Source organism: Sphaerodactylus townsendi, linkage group LG11 (assembly GCF_021028975.2).
Source record: "Sphaerodactylus townsendi isolate TG3544 linkage group LG11, MPM_Stown_v2.3, whole genome shotgun sequence".
NCBI lineage: Eukaryota > Metazoa > Chordata > Lepidosauria > Squamata > Sphaerodactylidae > Sphaerodactylus > Sphaerodactylus townsendi.
In genome coordinates, this window is record NC_059435.1 from 11,619,419 (window position 1) to 11,640,094 (window position 20,676).

The 20,676-nt window shown below is 44.0% G+C and overlaps 2 protein-coding genes across 2 annotated transcripts in view; both read left to right on the forward strand.

Annotated features, from left to right (window-relative positions):
* The window catches only part of LOC125440572 (vomeronasal type-2 receptor 26-like), a 38,582-nt gene extending 37,546 nt beyond the window's left edge, over nucleotides 1–1,036 (forward strand). The window contains exon 6 of the mRNA XM_048510441.1: nucleotides 280–1,036. Within this exon, the coding sequence (XP_048366398.1) occupies nucleotides 280–1,036 (757 nt within the window). The remainder of the gene's footprint in view (nucleotides 1–279) is intronic.
* A 2,035-nt stretch (nucleotides 1,037–3,071) lies between these two features.
* Nucleotides 3,072–17,487, forward strand: LOC125440573 (vomeronasal type-2 receptor 26-like). Its single transcript, XM_048510442.1, has 6 exons — nucleotides 3,072–3,220; nucleotides 4,423–4,600; nucleotides 10,495–11,349; nucleotides 12,580–12,807; nucleotides 15,542–15,668; nucleotides 16,586–17,487. The coding sequence occupies exons 1-6, from the start codon at nucleotides 3,099–3,101 to the stop codon at nucleotides 17,485–17,487; spliced, it is 2,412 nt and encodes an 803-aa protein (XP_048366399.1). The 5' UTR covers nucleotides 3,072–3,098.
* The last annotated feature ends 3,189 nt before the right edge of the window (nucleotides 17,488–20,676 follow it).

Genomic DNA, 20,676 nt, shown 5'->3' on the forward strand with positions numbered 1-20,676 from the left:
TTTATCCCATATCACTTCCGAAGAGTGGCTTATAAAAACCAATATAATGAACACTTAAGTTGGCAATATAATCATAAAACAGAAGCACTATACATAAGTCTACCGAGTACAGCAACCAATATTTTATTTTTCAGACATGGATGACTGTTTCCAGTGTTCTGAAGATCATTACCCGAGCAGACACCAAGATTCATGCCTTCCAAAAGACATCAGCTACCTGTCTTATGAAGAACCTTTAGGGACTAGTTTGGCTATTCTTGCTCTTTCCCTTTCTTTCAGCACAGCTTGGGTCTTGGGAACTTTTGTGAAGCACCAAAATACGCCTATTGTGAAAGCCAACAACCGCAGCCTCTCCTACATTCTCCTCGTCTCTCTCTTCCTGTGCTTCCTTTGTGCTTTGCTCTTCATTGGAAGACCTGAGAAAGGGACCTGCCTCATCCGTCAAGCTGCATTTGGCATAATTTTCTCAGTGGCTGTTTCTTGTGTATTGGCCAAAACCATCACTGTGATTCTCGCCTTCGTGGCTACCAAGCCAGGGTCCAGGATGCGGAAATGGGTCGGGGGAAGACTGGCTTGGTCGATAGTAATTTCCTGCTCGCTCTTTCAAACCACTCTCTGTTCTGTGTGGGTTGCAACCTTTCCTCCCTTCCCCCATTTTGATATGCACTCAGAAACTGGAGAAATCATTGTGGAATGTAACGAAGGGTCAGTGGCCATGTTTTACTGCGTCTTGGGTTTCATGGGGTTGCTGGCAGCTGTGAGCTTCACTGTGGCCTTCCTATCCAGAAAGTTACCAGATAGTTTCCATGAAACCAAATCCATCACCTTCAGCATGCTGGTCTTCTGCAGCGTGTGGATGACCTTTGTTCCCACCAACTGGAGCACCAAGGGGAAATATATGGTGGCTGTGGAAGTCTTCTCCATCTTGACCTCCAGTGCCGGCTTATTGGGATGTATCTTCTTCCCCAAATGCTACGTCATTGTGCTGAGACCTGACCTGAACAAGAAGGAGCAACTCATAAAGAGAAGCAAATAAAGACTATATCTGTGTCTTCTGCTGTAGGAAGCTGTCTAGAGCAATAGGCATGCCCAGCAGTTCTAAGGTCCAAACTCTCTTCCCTTACACAGATACCACCAGTGGGTCCTTAACCCAAATCACCTGTTCTGGTCAATGATGGGACACTTGAGAATGGCCTTTAATTTTAAATGTTCCAGGATGATCACTAAGAGCTCTACCTGTAGTTTATTAACTCCCACTATTGTTGCCAGTCTTCGTAATTGCCTAGCCAATATTTTTTAAGTTGAATTCTAGCTGCCAAAATGAACCACCTCAGTAACAATGTGGGTCAAGGGAAAAAATAATCTCTTTTTGTTACTAACCTGAGAAATCCCTCCAAATGGCATCTTGGTGAGGAGGCAACACTTCCTGAACACTTTGCATTGTCATCCATCAGCTGACCAGTAGACTCCATGGTCCTGAGACATGCCTCGTTCAGTGTCCCAGAATGCCAATGATGAGGAGGAACTCTGGTGTGGTCACCCCTAAACAAACCCATACACATATTTGTTCTTTTTCACCATATTCTAATAAAGAACGGTTTAAAATTTTTCATTTGAATTTACGGTCTTTTTCACTCTGAAATAAAAAGAGATTTTCATTTGTACATCTCCAGTTTGGGATCTTGTCATTTTGCTTCGCTTGCCTTATTGAAGAGATCAGATTCCACCCCCCACCCCACCTCCCTCTCTCTCTCTCTCTCTCTCTCTCTCACACACACACACACACTCACTCACACAAACACAAACAAGAGCAGTTTGTGCTTTTTTCTCTTGTCAATTCTGTTGAATTTTTGGACTTTTTCAATCTGAAATAAAAATAGATTTTCATTTGTACTTCTCCGGTTTGATATCTTGTCATTTTACTTCTCTGGTCTTATTTAGGAAATCAGATTCCATCCCCCCACCCACCCACCAACCCCCCCTCTCTCTCTTGCACGCGCGCGCGCGCGCGCACACACACACACACACACACACAGATAACTGTTTTCAGGGTGATTAAATTTCTTTTTGCTGAACTTTCATTATTTAGGCCCATGATAGTGCTGAGGAATCTACAATGGCCGTTTCCCCACTTTTAAAATGACATCCGTTTCGTCTGGTCCAGGACCTTTTTAGCTCGAGGGTCGTGTTCCCCAGGCTTCCCCACTGCCCCGTGCCCTGCAAGGGGTCATCCAAAGGCACCGTTTTGAGCAGCGCCAGAAAGACCCACGCTGAGGGGGCGCAAGAGCAGCAGAGTCGGGGGGGCTGCGTTGTAGCCGCCCCTGTAGTGGGGAGTGCAACTCTGCGAGAGTAGCGCGCAGCAAACAGTGAGTGGGGAAAGGGCCAATGTTCTTCATTGGAGTATGATAGGTAGGACTATGGCGTTGTTTTATTGCTGCGGTTTTTCTATTAGTTGACAATTATCAGGAAGTCATAATACAATGGAGTGGTATATTGTGGTAATATTAAAACATTTCAATATCTTATGGACCATTAAAACTTTTACGTACTCAGATTTGGAAAAACTGCCCCACTTTGGGATATATGAAGAATCTTATGCTGTATCATAGATCTGGCCCAGTGATTTTCCCCTGTGTTTGTCCCCCTCCCCTAAGGCAATGAACTTGCTATCTCTTGATAATCTACTGTCGCAGCAGAAGACATTTTCTCAGCTGAAGCAAACATGTTTTCTTCGGTTATGTCGCAGAGAATTCATAATTCTGGGTTTCTGCGCACGGCCTCTGAAATTATTCACCATCCGTGCTTTCTCCAATTCTCTGGGGAGATTCAGAAGATGAAAAATAACATGAAAGGGGCTACTAATATCTCCTCTAGCTGGCTGCAGTTTTCACTGGGCGAGCAAAGTGAGGAGCCATTTATGAGGGGATTTGATGCTAAGAGACACTTCCATAATAATGTGGGAGGAATCGAACTGCTGTCCAGGAGGAAGGTTATCCAGCCAGATAGCGGGAGTCTTGTATTTTGTATTCGTGCTCCTGCCCTGGGCAGTGTGTGATGCTCCTGGTGCCCAATGCACCATCCATGACCCTCTCCCAATAATGCATAAGTATCACCAGTTGGGGGATTTTATCATCGGTGGCATTCTTTCCCAAATCTACATCTCTTCTGATGCATTAGCATTCCATCACGATCCTTCCCAGGTTGAAACTGGTGAGCACATGTAAGTAGTTGGATTTAAAGATTCAATGAATGCCATTCCTGGAGCTCTGCCTTTCTTCCAAAGGGCTGCTCTTCACCCTTCTTATCATTCATAACCAGCATTGTGTCAATGTGCAGATTTATTTTATTTGCACTTTTGTGGTGCTTAATCTATCCTAGTTCTGCGTTTCTCAGCCTGAGGGCCAGGGATTTTCTTGGATATGGCAGAGTTATTGCAAGGGATCTGGGAATCAATTTGTGCTCTAAGGATTGCTATTTTGATTTTTTTTCTTCATGCACCTTTTCATCAATAGATACTAATACCATGACTAGTACCATGTGGGAAGTGTGCAAAAAAAAGAGAGAAGGAAATATTATTTACACTCTTTTCAGTGATTTGGAGTGTAGTTTTTCTTTGGCCCCTTCCGCACACGCAAAATAATGCATTTTCAAACCACTTTCACAACTGTTTGCAAGTGGATCTTGCCATTCCGCACAGCTTCAAAGAGCACTGAAAGCAGCTTGAAAGTGCATTATTCTGCATGTGCGGAATGAGCCTTTGTCTTTAGTAGTGAAATACAATTTCACATCTCTGCCTTTCTTCCAAAGGGCTGCACTCTACCCTTCCTGTGACCACAGCGCCCTTTGTGTTAAAGTGCAAATTTATTTTAATTGTACTATATGGATGTTTACTCTGCTTTCCTTTAGTGGGTCTCAGCCTGGGTCCAAGCACCCTTGTTGAATCGATCAAATAAGCTGAAAGGTACTTTGCAGTATAGAGTTGCAGCAAAAAAACCCAACATTTATTCAGTGCCTTTCAATAACCCTGAAACACAAGGCATTGCAAATGCATGGAAGAAAACCAAGCAAATCAAAGAAGCTCACAAAATATGCATCTAAGCCTGATTGACTGGTAATGCACTAGTTTTGGGGGGTGAGATTTAGAAGTCTCCAGATATTTTCCAGTGAAATTTCTCAGTTCCCTTCATTGGGGACAAATCTGTCTTTTAGTGCAAAGTTGCTGGCAGGCATATATGAATTTGAAATTTAGCCAACGACACACGGTTTGAAACAAACGTATCAGTTTCACAATATATACTGTAATTGCAGGACCCTGACTCAGAATTATCAGCACATCCTGGCTTTGGTATTTGCTGTTCAGGAGATCAATGAAAACCCCCAACTGTTACCCAACATCACGCTTGGCTTCAGCCTCTACAACAGCTATTTCAGTGCAAGCAGGACTTATCAGGCCTCCATGGAACTCCTCTCTGCACGGGGCAGATTCATCCCCAACTACAAGTGTAGCTTCGTCAACAATCCAGTAGTAGCCATCGGGGGACCAAAGGCTAGCTTTTGTTATCACATGGCAACCATTCTGAGCACCTACAAGATTCCACAGGTAATGAGTGTGCTTTAGCCATGGGCTGTTAATTCACATTCCTTTAGATTTTTAGTGATGATGTTACGGTTTCCAGGTAGAAAGATGCATAGCAGTAATAGAAGTGTGCTCTGTTTGCCAGAGAATGAGCAAGGACTAGTGGATACAAAGCAGATGTTGTGCTACTGAGCTGCAGCCCACCCAAAGATGCCTGTATTCTCTCAGCCACATCAATTTTAGGAGCATCTATGTTAGTGATGCAGATGACATTCTCATAAGAAGAGTATAAAAGCTCAATGATTAAAAAAATCCCACCAATAAGAAGTAATTTAAAATCCTTCAAAATCTACTCCAAGGTTCCTACAAACCAGTTGGTCTCCTTTGCTCTCCCCCTGCTATAAGCTGTATGTGTAGAATGTCAACAAGTCACAACCGTCTTATGGACTCAAGAGGTTTTGCAAGGGAGGCAACCAACACTGGGGTTTTGCCATTGCCTTGCTCTGTGCAATGACCTTGGTCTCCCATCCAAGTAGTAACCTGCGCTGACCCAGCTTAGCTTCTGAGATCTGATCAGATCAGACTAGCCTGGACTATCCAGGCCATGTTACATATTAAGATCCTTTCACTCAATTCGGTGGCTTTTTGTTGTGGCAGGGGAGTTCGTCCAGTCTCTGAGCTTCCTCCTGCTCTCACATTCATACCTCAAACATTTCACATGAGGTGATATAATGAACAACATAATTCATATAGAACGAAGATGTTGCTCCTCCTCTCAATGCTTCTCGTTTTTTTTTCATGTAAAGGGAATGTAAGAGAGTTAACGAATATCTCATTCTGTATATCTTCAAAATTCACAACTCTACATACATGTACAGGTGAGAACCCACTTGCTGGATCACAATCAAACCAACAAAAAGAAGGAAGATTCACAGCAGTTATGTTAACCGTTTGATGGACTGGTGGAATTCTAGTCCCTGTCCATGTACGTCATGAACTGTTATGATCCGTGATCTTCAGCTCACTGCTGATGAAAGTCAAAACAGAAAGGGTCAAGACAGGATTACTGAACATCCACAGATGCAGTTAATACACCACACCAAATCATACAGCTTTGATGTGTATAACGAAAAGCTTGAAAGTGTTCAAGATTTTCTATTCCTTGGCTCCATCACCAACCAAAATGGAGACTGCTACCAAGGTATCACAAGAGTACTGCTGAATTTTAAATTACAGTTTGGAAGAATTTTTTCAGAAATTGATCTTATAGTACTTAACACTCTAAGCTATAAGGAATAGAAGTGCTCTTTGTTATGTATGTGTCTGATACTGTATTAGAAATTGGCAGTTTTTAGCTAGTGGGAAGTCTGTATCTTTGAGACAAAAAGCAAAAAAAAAATTTTGTATAAAAATTGCACTTAGAGGTCCATAGGTGTAGCTATTATAGGAGTTGACTACGAGAGATAACTGTCAGTGTTGAATCCCAGTAGCTGCTTTTTGCATCTGGGAAATTAGTCTCCTCTTGCGTTTGAACTAAAGAAGAGGGTCTTTCATGTTTACCATTGGAAAACCAAACCCAGTTTTGATATAAAAAAATTGTCTAGCAGAGAGGATGGGATGGCAACATTTCAAAGAAGGCATAAGGCCGCAGGGCCTGTAAGACTGTGCTGTTCCACGGGGCCTTTGGGGTGCCCAGCCGCTGATATGGTGCCCCCTTACTGCTCTTTGCCTTGGTGCTGTTACATCAGAGTCCCCTCATATTGAGGGGCCCGCCGTCCCCCTTTTTGGGGGTAGGTTTTAAATTGGGGTTTCTGGACACCTCTTGTTTATTTATGTATTAATTGTTATTCGCTGTTTTATGAGTTTTAGGTTATTTTATTGATGATTATGAGATGGAGCCTATGTATTTATATTTTGTGTACGACCTGCTCCTGTTTGATGTTGAATTGTGTTGTTCACCGCCCGGGGCCCTCTGGGGATCGGGCGGTATAAAAATCGAAGAAATAAATAAATAAAAAATAAATAATATCACCCAGAGAGTGACAGACGTTTCTCTACTCCTCAGCAATAGCCCTGCCAGGGTCACTTGATGAGTAGTAGAATAATACAAAGTGTGACCTGTGTATTGTGTTGTGATCTCCAGTTTAGAAACCAGATGTTACCAATAAAAATTTGGGTGCAAGGGGCTTCACATGCTTGTCATGATTTTGGAAAATCCAAAAATGTATCAATGATGATGTATCAATGATGTGATTTTTACAACCTGTAAACTACTATAAATACCGAACTTTGGCTTCTGTACTTGGCTTATCATCTCTTGAATCTTGCTAAGACTGAGTTTATTTCAACTGCAGAGGGGAAAAAAAACTCTCCAGATTTATTTTTACCTGGTCTCATCTCTGGAGTTTACCTGGTCTCATCTCTGGCATTGAAGCTTTGGAATTTCACTAATAGCCAAAAAACCTGGCATATCAGAAGGAGATTGAGACGGGGAAGGATGACTGAAAACAACGGCCCCTTCCGCACACACAAAATAATGTGTTTTCAAACCACTTTCACAACTGTTTGCAAGTGGATTTTGCTATTCTGCACAGCTTTAAAGAGCACTGAAAGCAGTTTGAAAGTACATTATTCTGCATGTGCGGAATGAGTCAACTAGAAAAGATTCATAAGTGTAAGGATGTGTCACTGGCAGTAAAGATGATGTTAATTCATGATAAAGTATTCCCTGTTGTTCTGTATGGGAGTGAAAGCTGGACCATAAAGAAACCTGAAAGGAACACAATTCATTCTTTAGAAGTGTGGTGGTGGTTAAGTTATACATATACAGTGAACTGGCAAAAAAAAAACACCTCAAATCAGTAGGCCCGAGCACAAATCAAGCCTGAACTTTGAATGGAAGCTAAATGACTAAACCAAGGCTTTTGTACTTCAATCACATTCTAGAAAGACATGAGTCACTTGAACAGACAATAATGCCAGATCAACCTGAAGGAAGCAGGAAAAGTCAGTCAGCATCGAGTAGTAGTTAAGAGCAGGTGGACTCTGACATGGAGAACTGGGTATAAATCCCCACTCCTCCACATGAGCAGTGAACTCTAATCTGGTTAACCGGATTTGTATCCCCAATCCAACATTCCTGCAGAGTGACCATAGCCTAGTCACAGTCCATTTAGTACTCTCTCAGCCCCACTTACTACACAATGTGTCTGTTGTGGGGAGAAGAAGGAAAGGGGTTTCTAAGCTTCCTTACAACAGAGAAGGGGGGGAATTGCACATTTTTCTTCTTCTGGAAAAAGAGGAAGACCTCCTGTGAGAGGGATTGACTCAGTCAAGGGGGCCACGGTCTTCAGTCTGGACGATCTGAGCAAGGCTGTTAACAATGGGACATTAATTCATAGGGACACAATAAGTTGGAAGCTACCTGATGACGCTGGTCATACCCATTGAGACTAGAAATGGTACATAGTTTTAGATATCTTGGAAAGGTGCTTCAGGGCTTCCACTCAAAGGTGGAAGACTGAAAATATACAACAAATTTAAGGGAGAGGTCTGCCCTTAATATAATCCCATTCTTCCATACGAAAGGAGCCATTTTTGTACCACCTCTCTTGTTTTCGTTTCAGGCCAAGACAATCACTCAAATGCTAGATGGAACACAATTCACCTGTTTCTAGTTTTGCACCTTTTGTGTGGGTTCAGTCCAAGTTCCCTAGAGCAGTGCTTCACATTCCTAAATGAGTCCCTCATTTGTTGGTGAGGTTAGAAACAGGCATGCAGATGGTCAAAACAAGAGTTGGTCTTGCATCCATTTTATGATGGCTAGCGATAACTTTTGGTCCAAGAGGTCTGTTACCACTGATTCTCTTTGACATCTTCAGAAATAAGTGGCAAAAGATCATTGAAAGTGCATTAGAAAGTCTTGTTTTCTCCCTCCCAAGGCTTGCATGACATGGGTAGAGATCATCAGTACAAATTATAGAATAAAAGGTCAAAGTCACAGGCCAATTATGCACAAGGCATATGCTGAGTGGAAGCAAATATGTATTGCCGCGAGATTTCTTGCATGGACGTATTTCCTGAAGCCTTGCTTTCACTTTCTAGTCTCCCCGTGGCAAGCAAGACCACTTCTGGCATGAATTTAATTTTGTTTTACAGCCAGAGTGGGCAGAGTTGCCAGTGAGCACAACTTTACACCAGATCTCTTCCCTCTGCTCACAGGCAGCATGCCTACTCCCCCCACCCCAAACTCCCTTGTGCTGCTTTGCATGCTTCCCTCTCCAACTGTCTAAATTCTTTGTATCGCTACATTGATAGGAACAAAACAAGCAGGGTTTCTTTCTGGCTCCACCCCACCTCTCTGCTCTGCTTCTTCCCTCTCCAACAATTGACAGGGCTTGCTGCAACTTGATTTCAAACAAGAATGTATTGTTAAAAAAAATTCCTTGTTGCGGAAGTGACAGGAAGAGAGAGAGGGGGGGCGGGAGTGGCAGGGAAGGAAATCTAGCATATGGTCTCGTTCTTTAGCAATGTGTGGTCCAGGGAATGGTTTTGCCTCTTGCTTTTTTAAGGTTGGACGGGTTATGTCAGGAAAGGGGCTACAATATCAGTATATGTGCAATCACAGGTATATCAGCATAAATGCAATTTAAAGCGCTCCAACAAAGCACTTTATCTTGTAATTACTGGAGTGATTAGATCAGTGCCTTTAAGCGGAGTTGATAGGCAGATTTAAGAGAATGAGGAAAAGCTGCTAAGGCCCATTGAGACCAGCAAGCTAATTTTGTGGTAGGCCGAGAATGGCTCCTTGTGAGTAAAGAGAAAAATTCGAGGAGACATCTCTGAAAGCCCAGTGTGCACTGAAGAGCCCCAAAATAACCATTCTATGTGTAATGAACCATTGAATGCCAATTGGAACTTTAAAGATCACCGGCATTCATGGCACCTTCTAATTGTAGATAATCTTTGCTTCAGCTGTCTATTTTTCCTTTCTAGAGATAAAATAGCCACAAGAGAGCATTCGTGTTACTGAGGTGTTGCGCCTTCCCCTCCACCATGCTGGAAGGTCAATTCAAAAAACACCCTAAGGGCAAAGTGAGTATGCTCATTTAAGACCAGGGAAACAGAAGGCCTTCTGTTTGTTTTCAGGTTTCCCTTTTCTAATGTTGTCTTCACTAAGTTTATTGCCCTTTTGCTGAACAATATCTCTGGAGGCTCAAAAGAATATTAAAATGCTTGTATCTACAGGACATGTTCACCTTTCTAGCCAAACTGCTAAATATTGACCAAAAATTTGTAAGGTACAACAAGTTGATGTCATGCAACAAGGTTATGTGGAAACCAAATACTTTTAGGAAATAATTTTAAAATCACCCTTTCAGCTAATAAGCATAGTTTAATGTTTTAATTCACATTGTAAATTGTTATTTGGTATAGTGTCATCTGATATTTAATCACTGGTTTGTATCGCATATTTTAGGACTGAGGTGAATGTTAGGATTGTATCTCTTGTGTATGTATTTGGCTACATGCTGCACTGACCTTAATTATCTAACCGAACATGCCAATGGAGGAACTACCCTACTGCCATGAATTTTGAATTCTTCATGCAGACACAGTATAGTGAGAAATAGAAATATTAAGAGGCAAATATATCCAGACAGTTTCTCTGCTGATGAGAAAATTAGAAAAATTCCCCTTGGGCTGCCGAAAAGAACGCTGCTGGGTATTAGCGATTCTGTACTGAGGAAAATTCTGTGGAAAGGTGTACAGAGAAAAAGTGGGCAAAATAGAGAGGGAAAGCTGGCTGCATCCAACTCAGAATTGGGATACACATGTTCCAGTTGGGGAATTCAACCCCCTACCATACTATAACATTTATTTTTGTAACAGTTCTTTGCAGCTCCTTCTTTTCTTAGGTAACATACGCTTCTACTCCAATGAAGAATGACCAAAGCCAACCTGCTTCCTTTCACCACATGTTCCCAAATGGGGCCCATCAATATATGGGGATTCTCCAATTACTGCTGCATTTCAGTTGGACATGGATTGGGGTGATGTATACAGAGGAGCACTATGGGGAAATGTTTGTCAATGATGCGCTTCCCATGTTTTCCAAGAGACACATCTGCTTTGATTTCATAGAAAAATTCCCCCCCGTAACTTTTTCCACTGCGCTTGAAGATATGTTATCAGAAGGGAAGGAATTGTTTAGTTTTACCATGAGAAGCTCAGCCAATGTACTAATTGTCTGCACTGAAAGTGAAACCATGGCAGTTATGAGAACATTGCTGCACTTCGTGGCATTTGACGATGTACCCGTGAAGACAAAAGTCTGGATTATGACTGCTGAGATGGAGTTCACATCATTTGCGTTTCAAAGAGAGTTGAGCATACAGTACATCCATGGGGCAATCTCCCTCTCAGTTCCTTCCAAGAAGTCACTTGGATTTGAGAAATTTATTCAGCTGAGAAATCCTATAGTGGAAAATGAAGATGGCTTCATAAAAAACTTCTGGGAGGACATGTTTGCCTGCTCTTTGTCCAAACCCATGGAGGAGGAGAATGTGGAGCCAATGTGCACTGGGAGGGAGAAACTGGAGAATCTTCCCAAGACCGTTTTTGAAATGAGCATGACTGGCCACAGCAGCAGTGTGTATGATGCTGTCTATGCTGTAGCCTATGCCTTACATGCCATGCATTTACAAAGATCCAAGCAATCGGTAATGGGCAATAAAGGAAGGCAGAAGCTTCTGAATCAACAGCCATTTCTGGTAATACCCTGAGTAGAACAAGGCCAGAAACCTCATCATACGCATAGGTCCATTATGTTCTGGACAACATAGAAGTAATCTCTCTCAGGACAGGATAGCTTTAGCTTCCTTTTGATAGTCTGTTGCCTTGTGTTCCTGTGCAAATGAAGAGTGTGCTAGTGAAGGTTACAGAGAGAGAGGATCTTCTGGATCAAGAGCCAATTCAATAAATTCTGATTGATCTACAGGTAGAAAGTTCACCATACATGTAGGTACATCGACATGTACTAGACTGAAGAGTAAGATGTGTCTTCACCAGGCTAGGTCATATGAATGATGGTGTTCTAGGTCAGCCATAGTTTCCATTTTATGTCCAGTGAATACATAGAACATGCTTTCTGAAACTAGTTTGGTCAAGAAAAATGACTACAGCTCACTGTAACCAGACATATGAAAGCATATCAAAATACAAAAATAGAAAGGAAATAAGTATAAAAATTATAGACCTGAAAATCACAGAGGCCGTTTCCGCACGGGCGGAATATGGCGGCCTGGGGACGGCAAAAACGCCATCCCCAGGCCCCCATTCGCACAGGGGGTGCAGCTGCTTCGCAGCCGCGCCGCCCTTGCGCCGCCCGCCCGGCGCCAAGCCGGCGTTTTCAGAGTGTGCTGGAAAGCGCACTTTTCTGAAAACGCCGGCTGGAAGCTGCTGCCGTGCGAACGGCAGCGGCTTCCCGGCGCTTCCCCCCCACTCCCTGCCTTCACTCACCTGCTCTCCAGCCCTCCAGCCCGTCGCTGGGGCCTGGGGACACGCCCCTCTGCTCTGCAACACGGAAGCAGGCACCCAGGGCAGGGGAGGCGTGTCCCCAGGCCCCGGTGACGCACCGGAGGGCCGGAGAGCAGGTGAGTCGACTGGGCTAAGGGATTCATCTACTATGTGGCAGACATTTATTTTATTTTTAAATTCATTTTATATTTCCACTTGAACACCGCCCTCCCCATTTTGCAGGGCTCAGGGCGGCAATAACAGCAAAATTTACATAATTTAAAAAAATCAGTCAAAAAAATAAAAACAACCAACAGATGGCAAGAAAGTATTCATGCTGTTTCCATTCAAGGCCTAACTGATAGCATTTTTCTCAACTTGAGCTCCTGTTTCTCTTTGCATTTATCTTCCAGACAACACAGACCCATTTGAGTACGCCCACCATTTGCTACAGTCTAATGCTTGCTTTCCCTCTCCTTGCTTAGCTACACCTCTTTCTGAGAGGCGTCTCGTTCAATAGCAGCGCTGGGACAAAGGTTGCCTTCAACCAAAACGGAGAGCTTGAAACTGGATTTGATATTATAAATTGGGTCACATTTCCAAACCAGTCCTTCCACAGAGTCAAAGTTGGGAAGGTAGACCCTGGGGCTCCCTCACACAAAGTGCTCACTGTCCACGAAGAGGCCATCATGTGGCCCAGCAGGTTCAACCAGGTATGATCCAAGCAGATTTGGAGAACTGTGGTCCATTATTTATATTCTGAACTATATCTCTTCCAACTGGGGTTGCTAGCCTAGCTTCTTCCTCCAGTGGGAGACAAAAATGGGGGACTGGGCAACATTCTGTAACCCCCCAATCTCTATACTAAATTCCCGTATTTCCCGTATTTCTAAAACTCAGCATGCTTAAGACAATTCCCAGACCATTACTAGAGAAGTAGTGAAAAAACTTCAGGGTTTAGTTAGAAATGATGACGAAGTACAGAACATGGTGGCTTCATATGGATCATTTACTTCAGATGGTGCAAATACCAGCCTTGGGGGCCTAGAGCTAGGGATGGAAGATTGACTACCATTACGGGCAACCAGGTAAAGTTAATTCCTACAAAGTGTCAATGAGTTTCATTCCAGGAATTCAGCCTTTCAAATGGTCAAGTGGCAAAAACAATAAAACTTGGAGATGATTTGGAAGCTGTTCTCCCTAATGTTCTGAAGAGAAAAACCCATTTTAATTTTGCTTGCTGTGATGGACTGCACGATAAAATAGAGGTTTAAAAGTGAAAGTGAGTCAATAGAAAAAGATGCTTTCATAACAGAGTGGGGGAAAACATCCTAAGAACAGGAAAGCTCCCTGTTTGGGTAAGCTGACCTGTGCTCTGATTGGTGGAGAACCCGGCTGATTCAGAGAGGGAGAAGGTATCTCTCCGGGGTGAATATTTTTGTGACCTCTTGGAACTGGATTTCTGCATGTTAACATCAAGTCTCTTAACTGCATGTGTTAAACATCCCCTCTGAACTAGGTAAATATCAAATTAGTGGTCAAGGCTGAAGATGGAATAGTAGTAAGGCTTTCCACAGGTGATCATAAAGAAAGGGGAAGGGAATATATCTCCTGAATGAAGAATTCCTAAGAAAGCTAGAATGGGAAGTATACAGCGAGGTGGATTCCCAGACTGGTGAATTGGTGTTCTGCTATTGTTACCTCACAAGGGAAATTCATGTGCAGTGGGTAGCCAACAGTGTCGAAGCTGCATGTGTACTGTGTAAAAGGGTAAGAACTCCGTTAGAACCCAAAGTCACCATGAATCCTTTAACCAGAAGCATCTAACTGAACCGTTTAAGTAACCAACCTCTCATAACATCTAACCAACTGAAGATTAGAGTTGTGCCTGTGCCAAATACTGAACTGTGTATGTAGTTATCTCTTGCCTGTTTTCCGTCCACAGAACTATCTCCTGATCCTAACTAGTTTGTTCAATAAAATTTAGTTCCATGGGAATGTCAACTCAATGCATGGCAGCTGTGAAAAAGGCAAACTCTATGCTGGGGATCATTAGGAAAGGAATTGAGAATAAAACTGCAAAGAATGTCATGCCCTTATATAAAGCAGTGGTGCGACCGCACTTGGAGTACTGTGTTCAGTTCTGGTCGCCACATCTCAAAAAGGATATTGAAGAGATAGAAACAGTGCAGAGAAGGGCAACGAAGATGATTGAGGGACTGGAGCACCTTCCCCATGAGGAGAGGCTGCAGCGTTTGGGACTCTTTAGTTTGGAGAGGAGACGTCTGAGGGGGGATATGATTGAAGTCTATAAAATTATGCATGAGGTAGAAAATGTTGACAGAAATTTTTCTCTCTTTCTCACAATACTAGAACCAGGGGGCATACATTGAAAATGCTGGGGGGAAGAATTAGGACTAATAAAAGGAAACACTTCTGCACACAATGTGTGATTGGTGTTTGGAATATGTTGCCACAGGAGGCGGTGATGGCCACTAACCTGGATAGCTTTAAAAGGGGCTTGGACAGATTTATGGAGGAGAAGTCGATTTATGGCTACCAATCTTGATCCTCTTTGATCTGAGATTGCAAATGCCTTAACAGTCCAGGTGCTCGGGAGCAACAGCCGCAGAAGGCCATTGCTTTCACATCCTGCATGTGAGCTCCCAAAGGCACCTGGTGGGCCACTGCGAGTAGCAGAGAGCTGGTGTCCTGAAAAGGGGGATTTGCCGTAGGGGAAAAAACTAACTTCACTTTTCTGGAGTTGCTAAGGCTGAGCAGACAAGCATAAATTACCTTATATGCTGGCTAAAACAACTCAGTTATAGAAAATATGAGGAAACTTGTCCAGTATAGTTAGGAGACTGCAGAAATAGTTAGAAGGGTGAAGGGTTTGCCATTCTTGCCTTTGTGTGTAACAAGCAAGTCTTCATATTCACGCTATTTATGTTTCCTCCTGTCAAATTATTCCTAGAGAAAGCACATGTTTTAAACATGATTTGTGTTCCCATATTACAATGTATTTATTGCACACATAAAATAAATCATATACAATAAATACAGTGTCAAATAGGAACACACAATACTATCTCAACTGCAAAACCAACTGCAAAATAGAAAGAACATCAAGGAAGTGAGCCAGAAGCAACTTAAAGGTATGAATGAACATAGCAAGTTTAGGATTCCCTACCATCTCATAAAAGCACCATTGAAACAGAAATACATTTAGATCCACGAAGCTTAGAGGGAATTATGAAAGCATAGGGGAGGTGTACATTTTGCTCTAGACTTGTAAGGTATGGGTAAAAGACTCCAAGAATGGTAGAAGTTGTGGATTTTGAATTGATACCCAGAGTACCGCTTTGGTAGAAAGAAAACACTTGGCTATTGATTAATTAGTCCCAAAGTTTTGAATGGTTCAACATTCTTCTTTTTCCTTGATGACAGACGCTGCCCCTTTCCCTGTGTAATGAGCCATGCCTGTCGGGTCAGAGTAAGATAAAGAAAGAAGGGAAACCATTTTGCTGCTACGGTTGTATTCCATGTCCACAAGGGAAGATTACAACCCAGATAGGTAAGAGGAGTTGCATACACTGTATAGAAGTAATAGAATATGTGAACTGTAATCTGGATCGTGAATAGTATGATAAACAATGCATTTCCATAATGTTATTCACTTTTTATGCAATGATACTGATGGACAGAGTCCTTGATGTGTGTGCACTGTTATGTATAGGATTTGGTTTGATGGAGAAAAAAGAAACAAAATACAACATACCCATAAAAGGAAGTGGGGGGAGTGGTACTTAGGGGTAGAAGACCACCTTCACTCATTTAGTAGGGATTCCCTTGCCAAGTTGACTACTAAAACTCCAGCAGCTTCTGTACCCCAAAGGAAGGAGCAGCAGTGGCGCAGTGGCTAAGAGCAGGTGCACTCTGATCTGGAGGAACCGGGTTTGATTCCCAGCTCTGCCGCTTGAGTTGTGGAGGCTTATCTGAGGAATTCAGATTAGCCTGCGCACTCCCACACACGCCAGCTGGGTGACCTTGGACTAGTCACAGTTCTTTGGAGCTCTCTCAGCCCCACCCACCTCACAGGGGGTTTGTTGTGAGGGGGGAAGGGAAAGGAGATTGTAAGCCCCTTTGAGTCTCCTACAGGAGAGAAAGGGGGGATATAAATCCAAACTCTTCTTCTTCTTCTACCAACTGGGGTATGACTTGCTGCAAGTATAACTGGTTGAGTAGAGTCTAAACTCAGCTTTGCATGTCAAAGTCTCATTCCTCATTTCAGTGCTGATTGCTTTGCACTCTATTTTGTTATGGATGTATTTATTGGATCAATTTATCCCATTTTCTCTTGCAAAGCAAGATTCAGAGCGGCATATAAAAACCAATATAATGAACACCAACCTCAAGTTAGCCATACAATCATAAAACAGAAGAAGCATACATAAGTCTATCTTGTACAGCAATGAATGTTTTATTTTTCAGACATGGATGACTGTTTCCAGTGCCCCGAAGATCATTATCCTAACAGACACCAAGATTCATGCCTTCCCAAAGACGTCAGCTACCTGTCATATGAAGAGCCTTTAGGGAGTAGTTTGGCTACTTTGGCTCTTTCCCTTTCTTTCATCACAGCTTGGGTCTTGGGAATTTTTGTGAAGCACCAGAACACGCCTATTGTGAAGGCCAACAACCGCAGCCTCTCCTACATTCTCCTCGTCTCTCTCTTCCTGTGCTTCCTTTGTGCTTTGCTCTTCATTGGAAGACCTGAGAAAGGGACCTGCCTCATCCGTCAAGCTGCGTTTGGCTGCATTTTCTCAGTGGCTGTTTCTTGTGTGTTGGCCAAAACCATCACTGTGATTCTAGCCTTCATGGCTACCAAGCCAGGGTCCAGGATGAGGAAATGGGTCGGGGGAAGACTGGCTTGGTCAATAGTAGTCTCCTGCTCCCTCTTTCAAGCCACTCTTTGTTCTGTGTGGCTTGCAACCTTTCCTCCCTTCCCCCATGTTGATTTGCACTCAGATACTAGAGAAGTCATTGTGGAATGTAACGAAGGGTCAGTGGCCATGTTCTACTTTGTCCTGGGCTTTCTGGGATTGCTGGCAGCTGTGAGCTTCACTGTGGCCTTCCTAGCCAGGAAGTTACCAGATAGTTTCCATGAAACCAAATCCATCACCTTCAGCATGCTGGTCTTCTGCAGTGTGTGGATGACCTTTGTCCCAACCTATTGTAGCACCAAGGGGAAATATATGGTGGCTGTGGAAGTCTTCTCCATCTTGGCCTCCAGTGCTGGTTTACTGGGATGTATCTTCTTCCCCAAATGCTACATCATTATCTTGAGACCTTATCTGAATGTAAAGGAACAACTTATAAAGAGAAAAGGGTGAAGAGTATGCTCATGTTTTTTTCTGTAGGAAGCTGTTTTAAAGTAATCGGCATGTGAAGTGGTTCTATGCTCCAAATTCCCTTTCCTCATGCGGAGACCACCAGTGGGTCCTCACCCTATGTCACCTGTTCTGGTCAATGATGGGGCACTTGAGAATCAATTGTCCTTCATTTTAGATGCTCCAGGATGATCAATAAGTGCTCTATCTATTATGTATTATTTCCCACTATTATTGCCAGTCTCAGTAGTTGCCTAGCAATATTCATCAAGTTAAATTACAAGTGTAGCCATCAACCACCTCAGTTACAACATGGGTCTGGAAAAAAAGTGTATTTGTAACTAACTTGAAACATTCCCTCAGCCTGGTTGTGGTGACAACACTATTTTCACACTTTCCATTGCTGCATTCTTAACACTTCCTTTATACTGAGGAGGTAGCCCTTTCCATTGCTGCAGAGCATGAGAAACAAAATATACCCACCATTTTCTCCTGAGAATCAACAGTCAGAATGTCCTGTTGACCCTTCCGTTCCAAAAACTGATGCCTAGGTTTGTACTGACTCATATCTCATATCTTACTCCCACAGATGAAAAAAAACTGGTCACCTCCCTTTTGAAGGGTCAACGAAAGGTAACCTTTAACTGAATGTGTGTAACTATTCTGGTTTTTTTGGTTCTTGAATGCATGGGAATCTGCCTAAGAAATAAGATGCACCTGAATAACCAGGGGCAGCCATTGCTGCCGTGGTGAGCAACGCAGCAAGATAAGGGGCATGCATGGCCTGGCGGCAAGCTGCACAAACGGGTGCAATGATTGGCTCCCACCGAAAAAGGCGGGAGGAGCCTGGGTATATCTAGACGCCTTCCCCGGTCCGCGCCCTTCCCGGCGGCGAGAACCAGCAAGGCGTGGCCCACCCACCCTCCCTGTAATTTAGGGTTGGCGGGATTTTTTGGGTCCTTACTGTCGCAGTCCTGGCGGGTTTGCAACGGTGTCGCACATCTGGGGAGAGAACGAGCCTTCCGGCTGGGGCTCCCAGGCTTGCGCCCTATGAGGGCCGGGGGGTGGGGCGGGCAGGCTGGCAGGCCGGCAGGCCGGGCCGCTGCCCGACACCCCAGGGAGTGGGGTTGGGTTGGGCCGTTAGGCGGCCATGGGCTTAGCCGGTGCCCGACACCCCAGCAAGCACGGGAGGAAGACGGGCTGGGGGCGGCCTTGGGGCTCAGCCGGTGCCCGTCTCCTCAGCAGGGGCGGGAAGTGTGGAAGCATTCAGGAGTATGATCTCTGGGCTTCCCTTCCCGCCAGTTTCCCATTCATTGGGATGTGATGTGCGACCCGTTTGCCGCCCAGCTCTGATGTAAATAGTTCTTGTTTATATGTTTGTTGTTTAATAAACGGGCTGCGGCCCATTCCTTTCCAGCCTGTCGTTGTGGTGTACTTATTGAGCAAGGGAGTCTCACCATCTACAGCAATGTATTTTTCATCCACATGGGTAGTGGTGGGATTCAGCAGGTTTGCACCACTTCGACAGAACCAGTTATTAAAATGGTGCTCCTGGTGTCCTTTTACCACTGTGCTATAGAGAGTGTCTTAACCTACTGCATCTGTGTATGGTTCTCCAGTTGCTCCAAAGCAGGGGTCCCCAAACTACGGCCCGGGGGCCAAATGTGGCCCCCTGAAGGCATTTATCCGGCCCGGCAGGCATGGCGGCTATGGCTCCATTCATGTGCAGTGGGGGCTCGAGGGAGAGGAGGAACCAGCCCCAACGGCTGTTGATTGCAATTACATGATGGCACCCCCAAATCTCCATGAATTTACTGACCCAGAGTTGGAAACCTTACACAAAACAACTCCTGCTCCGCCCTTCCCTCTCGGCTACTCCATGTGTTGCTCTCAGGCTTTCTGTTCCGCCTCACTCCCATTGGCATCAGCCAGGCTGGTGAATCGCTCGCTGGCTGCTAGGGAGGAAGAACCCAGGAAGATACCTAATCCTGGGTTAGATGGAATGCTTCATTGGAAAAGTTCTGCTTTTTTTTTTACAGGGGAAGGTATTCCACATCCTCCCCAACAATATTTGGAGCCCACCCTGTACTTGACATACTTTGGTCACTGTTCTAAAAATAGACCATGACAGAAAGGCTGAAAGGTGAAATCAAACATTTTACAATCATTTGTGCATAGGAATTTGTTCATAGTTTTTTTTAGTCCGGCCCTCCAACAATCTGAGGGACAGTGAACTGGCCCCCTGTTTAAAAAGTTTAGGGACCCCTGCTCCAAAGGGTGCTCCAAAGAGTTGCTCCAGGCGCTCCAAAGGGTGATCACTACTGCACAGAGGATTATCGGCTGCCCTCTCCCCTCCTTGGAAGAACTCTATAATTCCCGAAGCCTAAAGAAAGCCCAAAATATTCTGAGAGGCCCGTCTCATCCAGCACACTCTCTTTTTGAACTGTTACCACCTGGCAGACAATACAGGTCTATAAAAATTAGGACAAAGAGGCTTAGAGACAGCTTCTACTCTAGAGCTGTGGCGATGCTGAACTCCGTGGCTTCGTGTTGATGTGTTTGGGGCTGTGTAGTGATGGGTGGAGGAAGGGGAAAGTGAGGATGGGGTATGAGTCTGGAATTGTGTGCATCGAGGAATGATGCTGTAAATTTTCGTTGTGCGTGCACAGTGACAATAAATGCTTATGCTTATGCTTAAACAACCAGTTGTTAAATTATTTGAATCCCACCGCTGGGACCAGTTGTTAAATTATTTGAACCCCAACACTGCACAAGGATCCACCTTGGTTGAAGCACTGTCCCTTGCACTCAGATAGAAATGGGTGGGGGTTTATGACCACCCTATTCCACCTCCTGTCTTCTAGGTGTGGTCTTATGGAGTCATTATGTCCTCTTAGGCCACCATCCTCTTCCTTTTCAAAGGGCCTAGTAGACGCTGAGGCAGTGGTGGGATTCAGCAAATTCACACCACTTCGACAGAACCAGTTATTAAAATGGTGCTTGTAAACAGCCAGTTGTTGAATTATTTGAATCCCACCACTGGAACCGGTTGTTAAATTATTTGAATCCTACCACTGCCCTGAGGTATTCCTTTTTTAGAAGCTCCGCAGGAGAATGGCTTTAAAATGACCTCAGACAGTGAAAGGACCAGGAGTTGTCTATGAGTAGACCAGTGGACACATCACTAAAGGG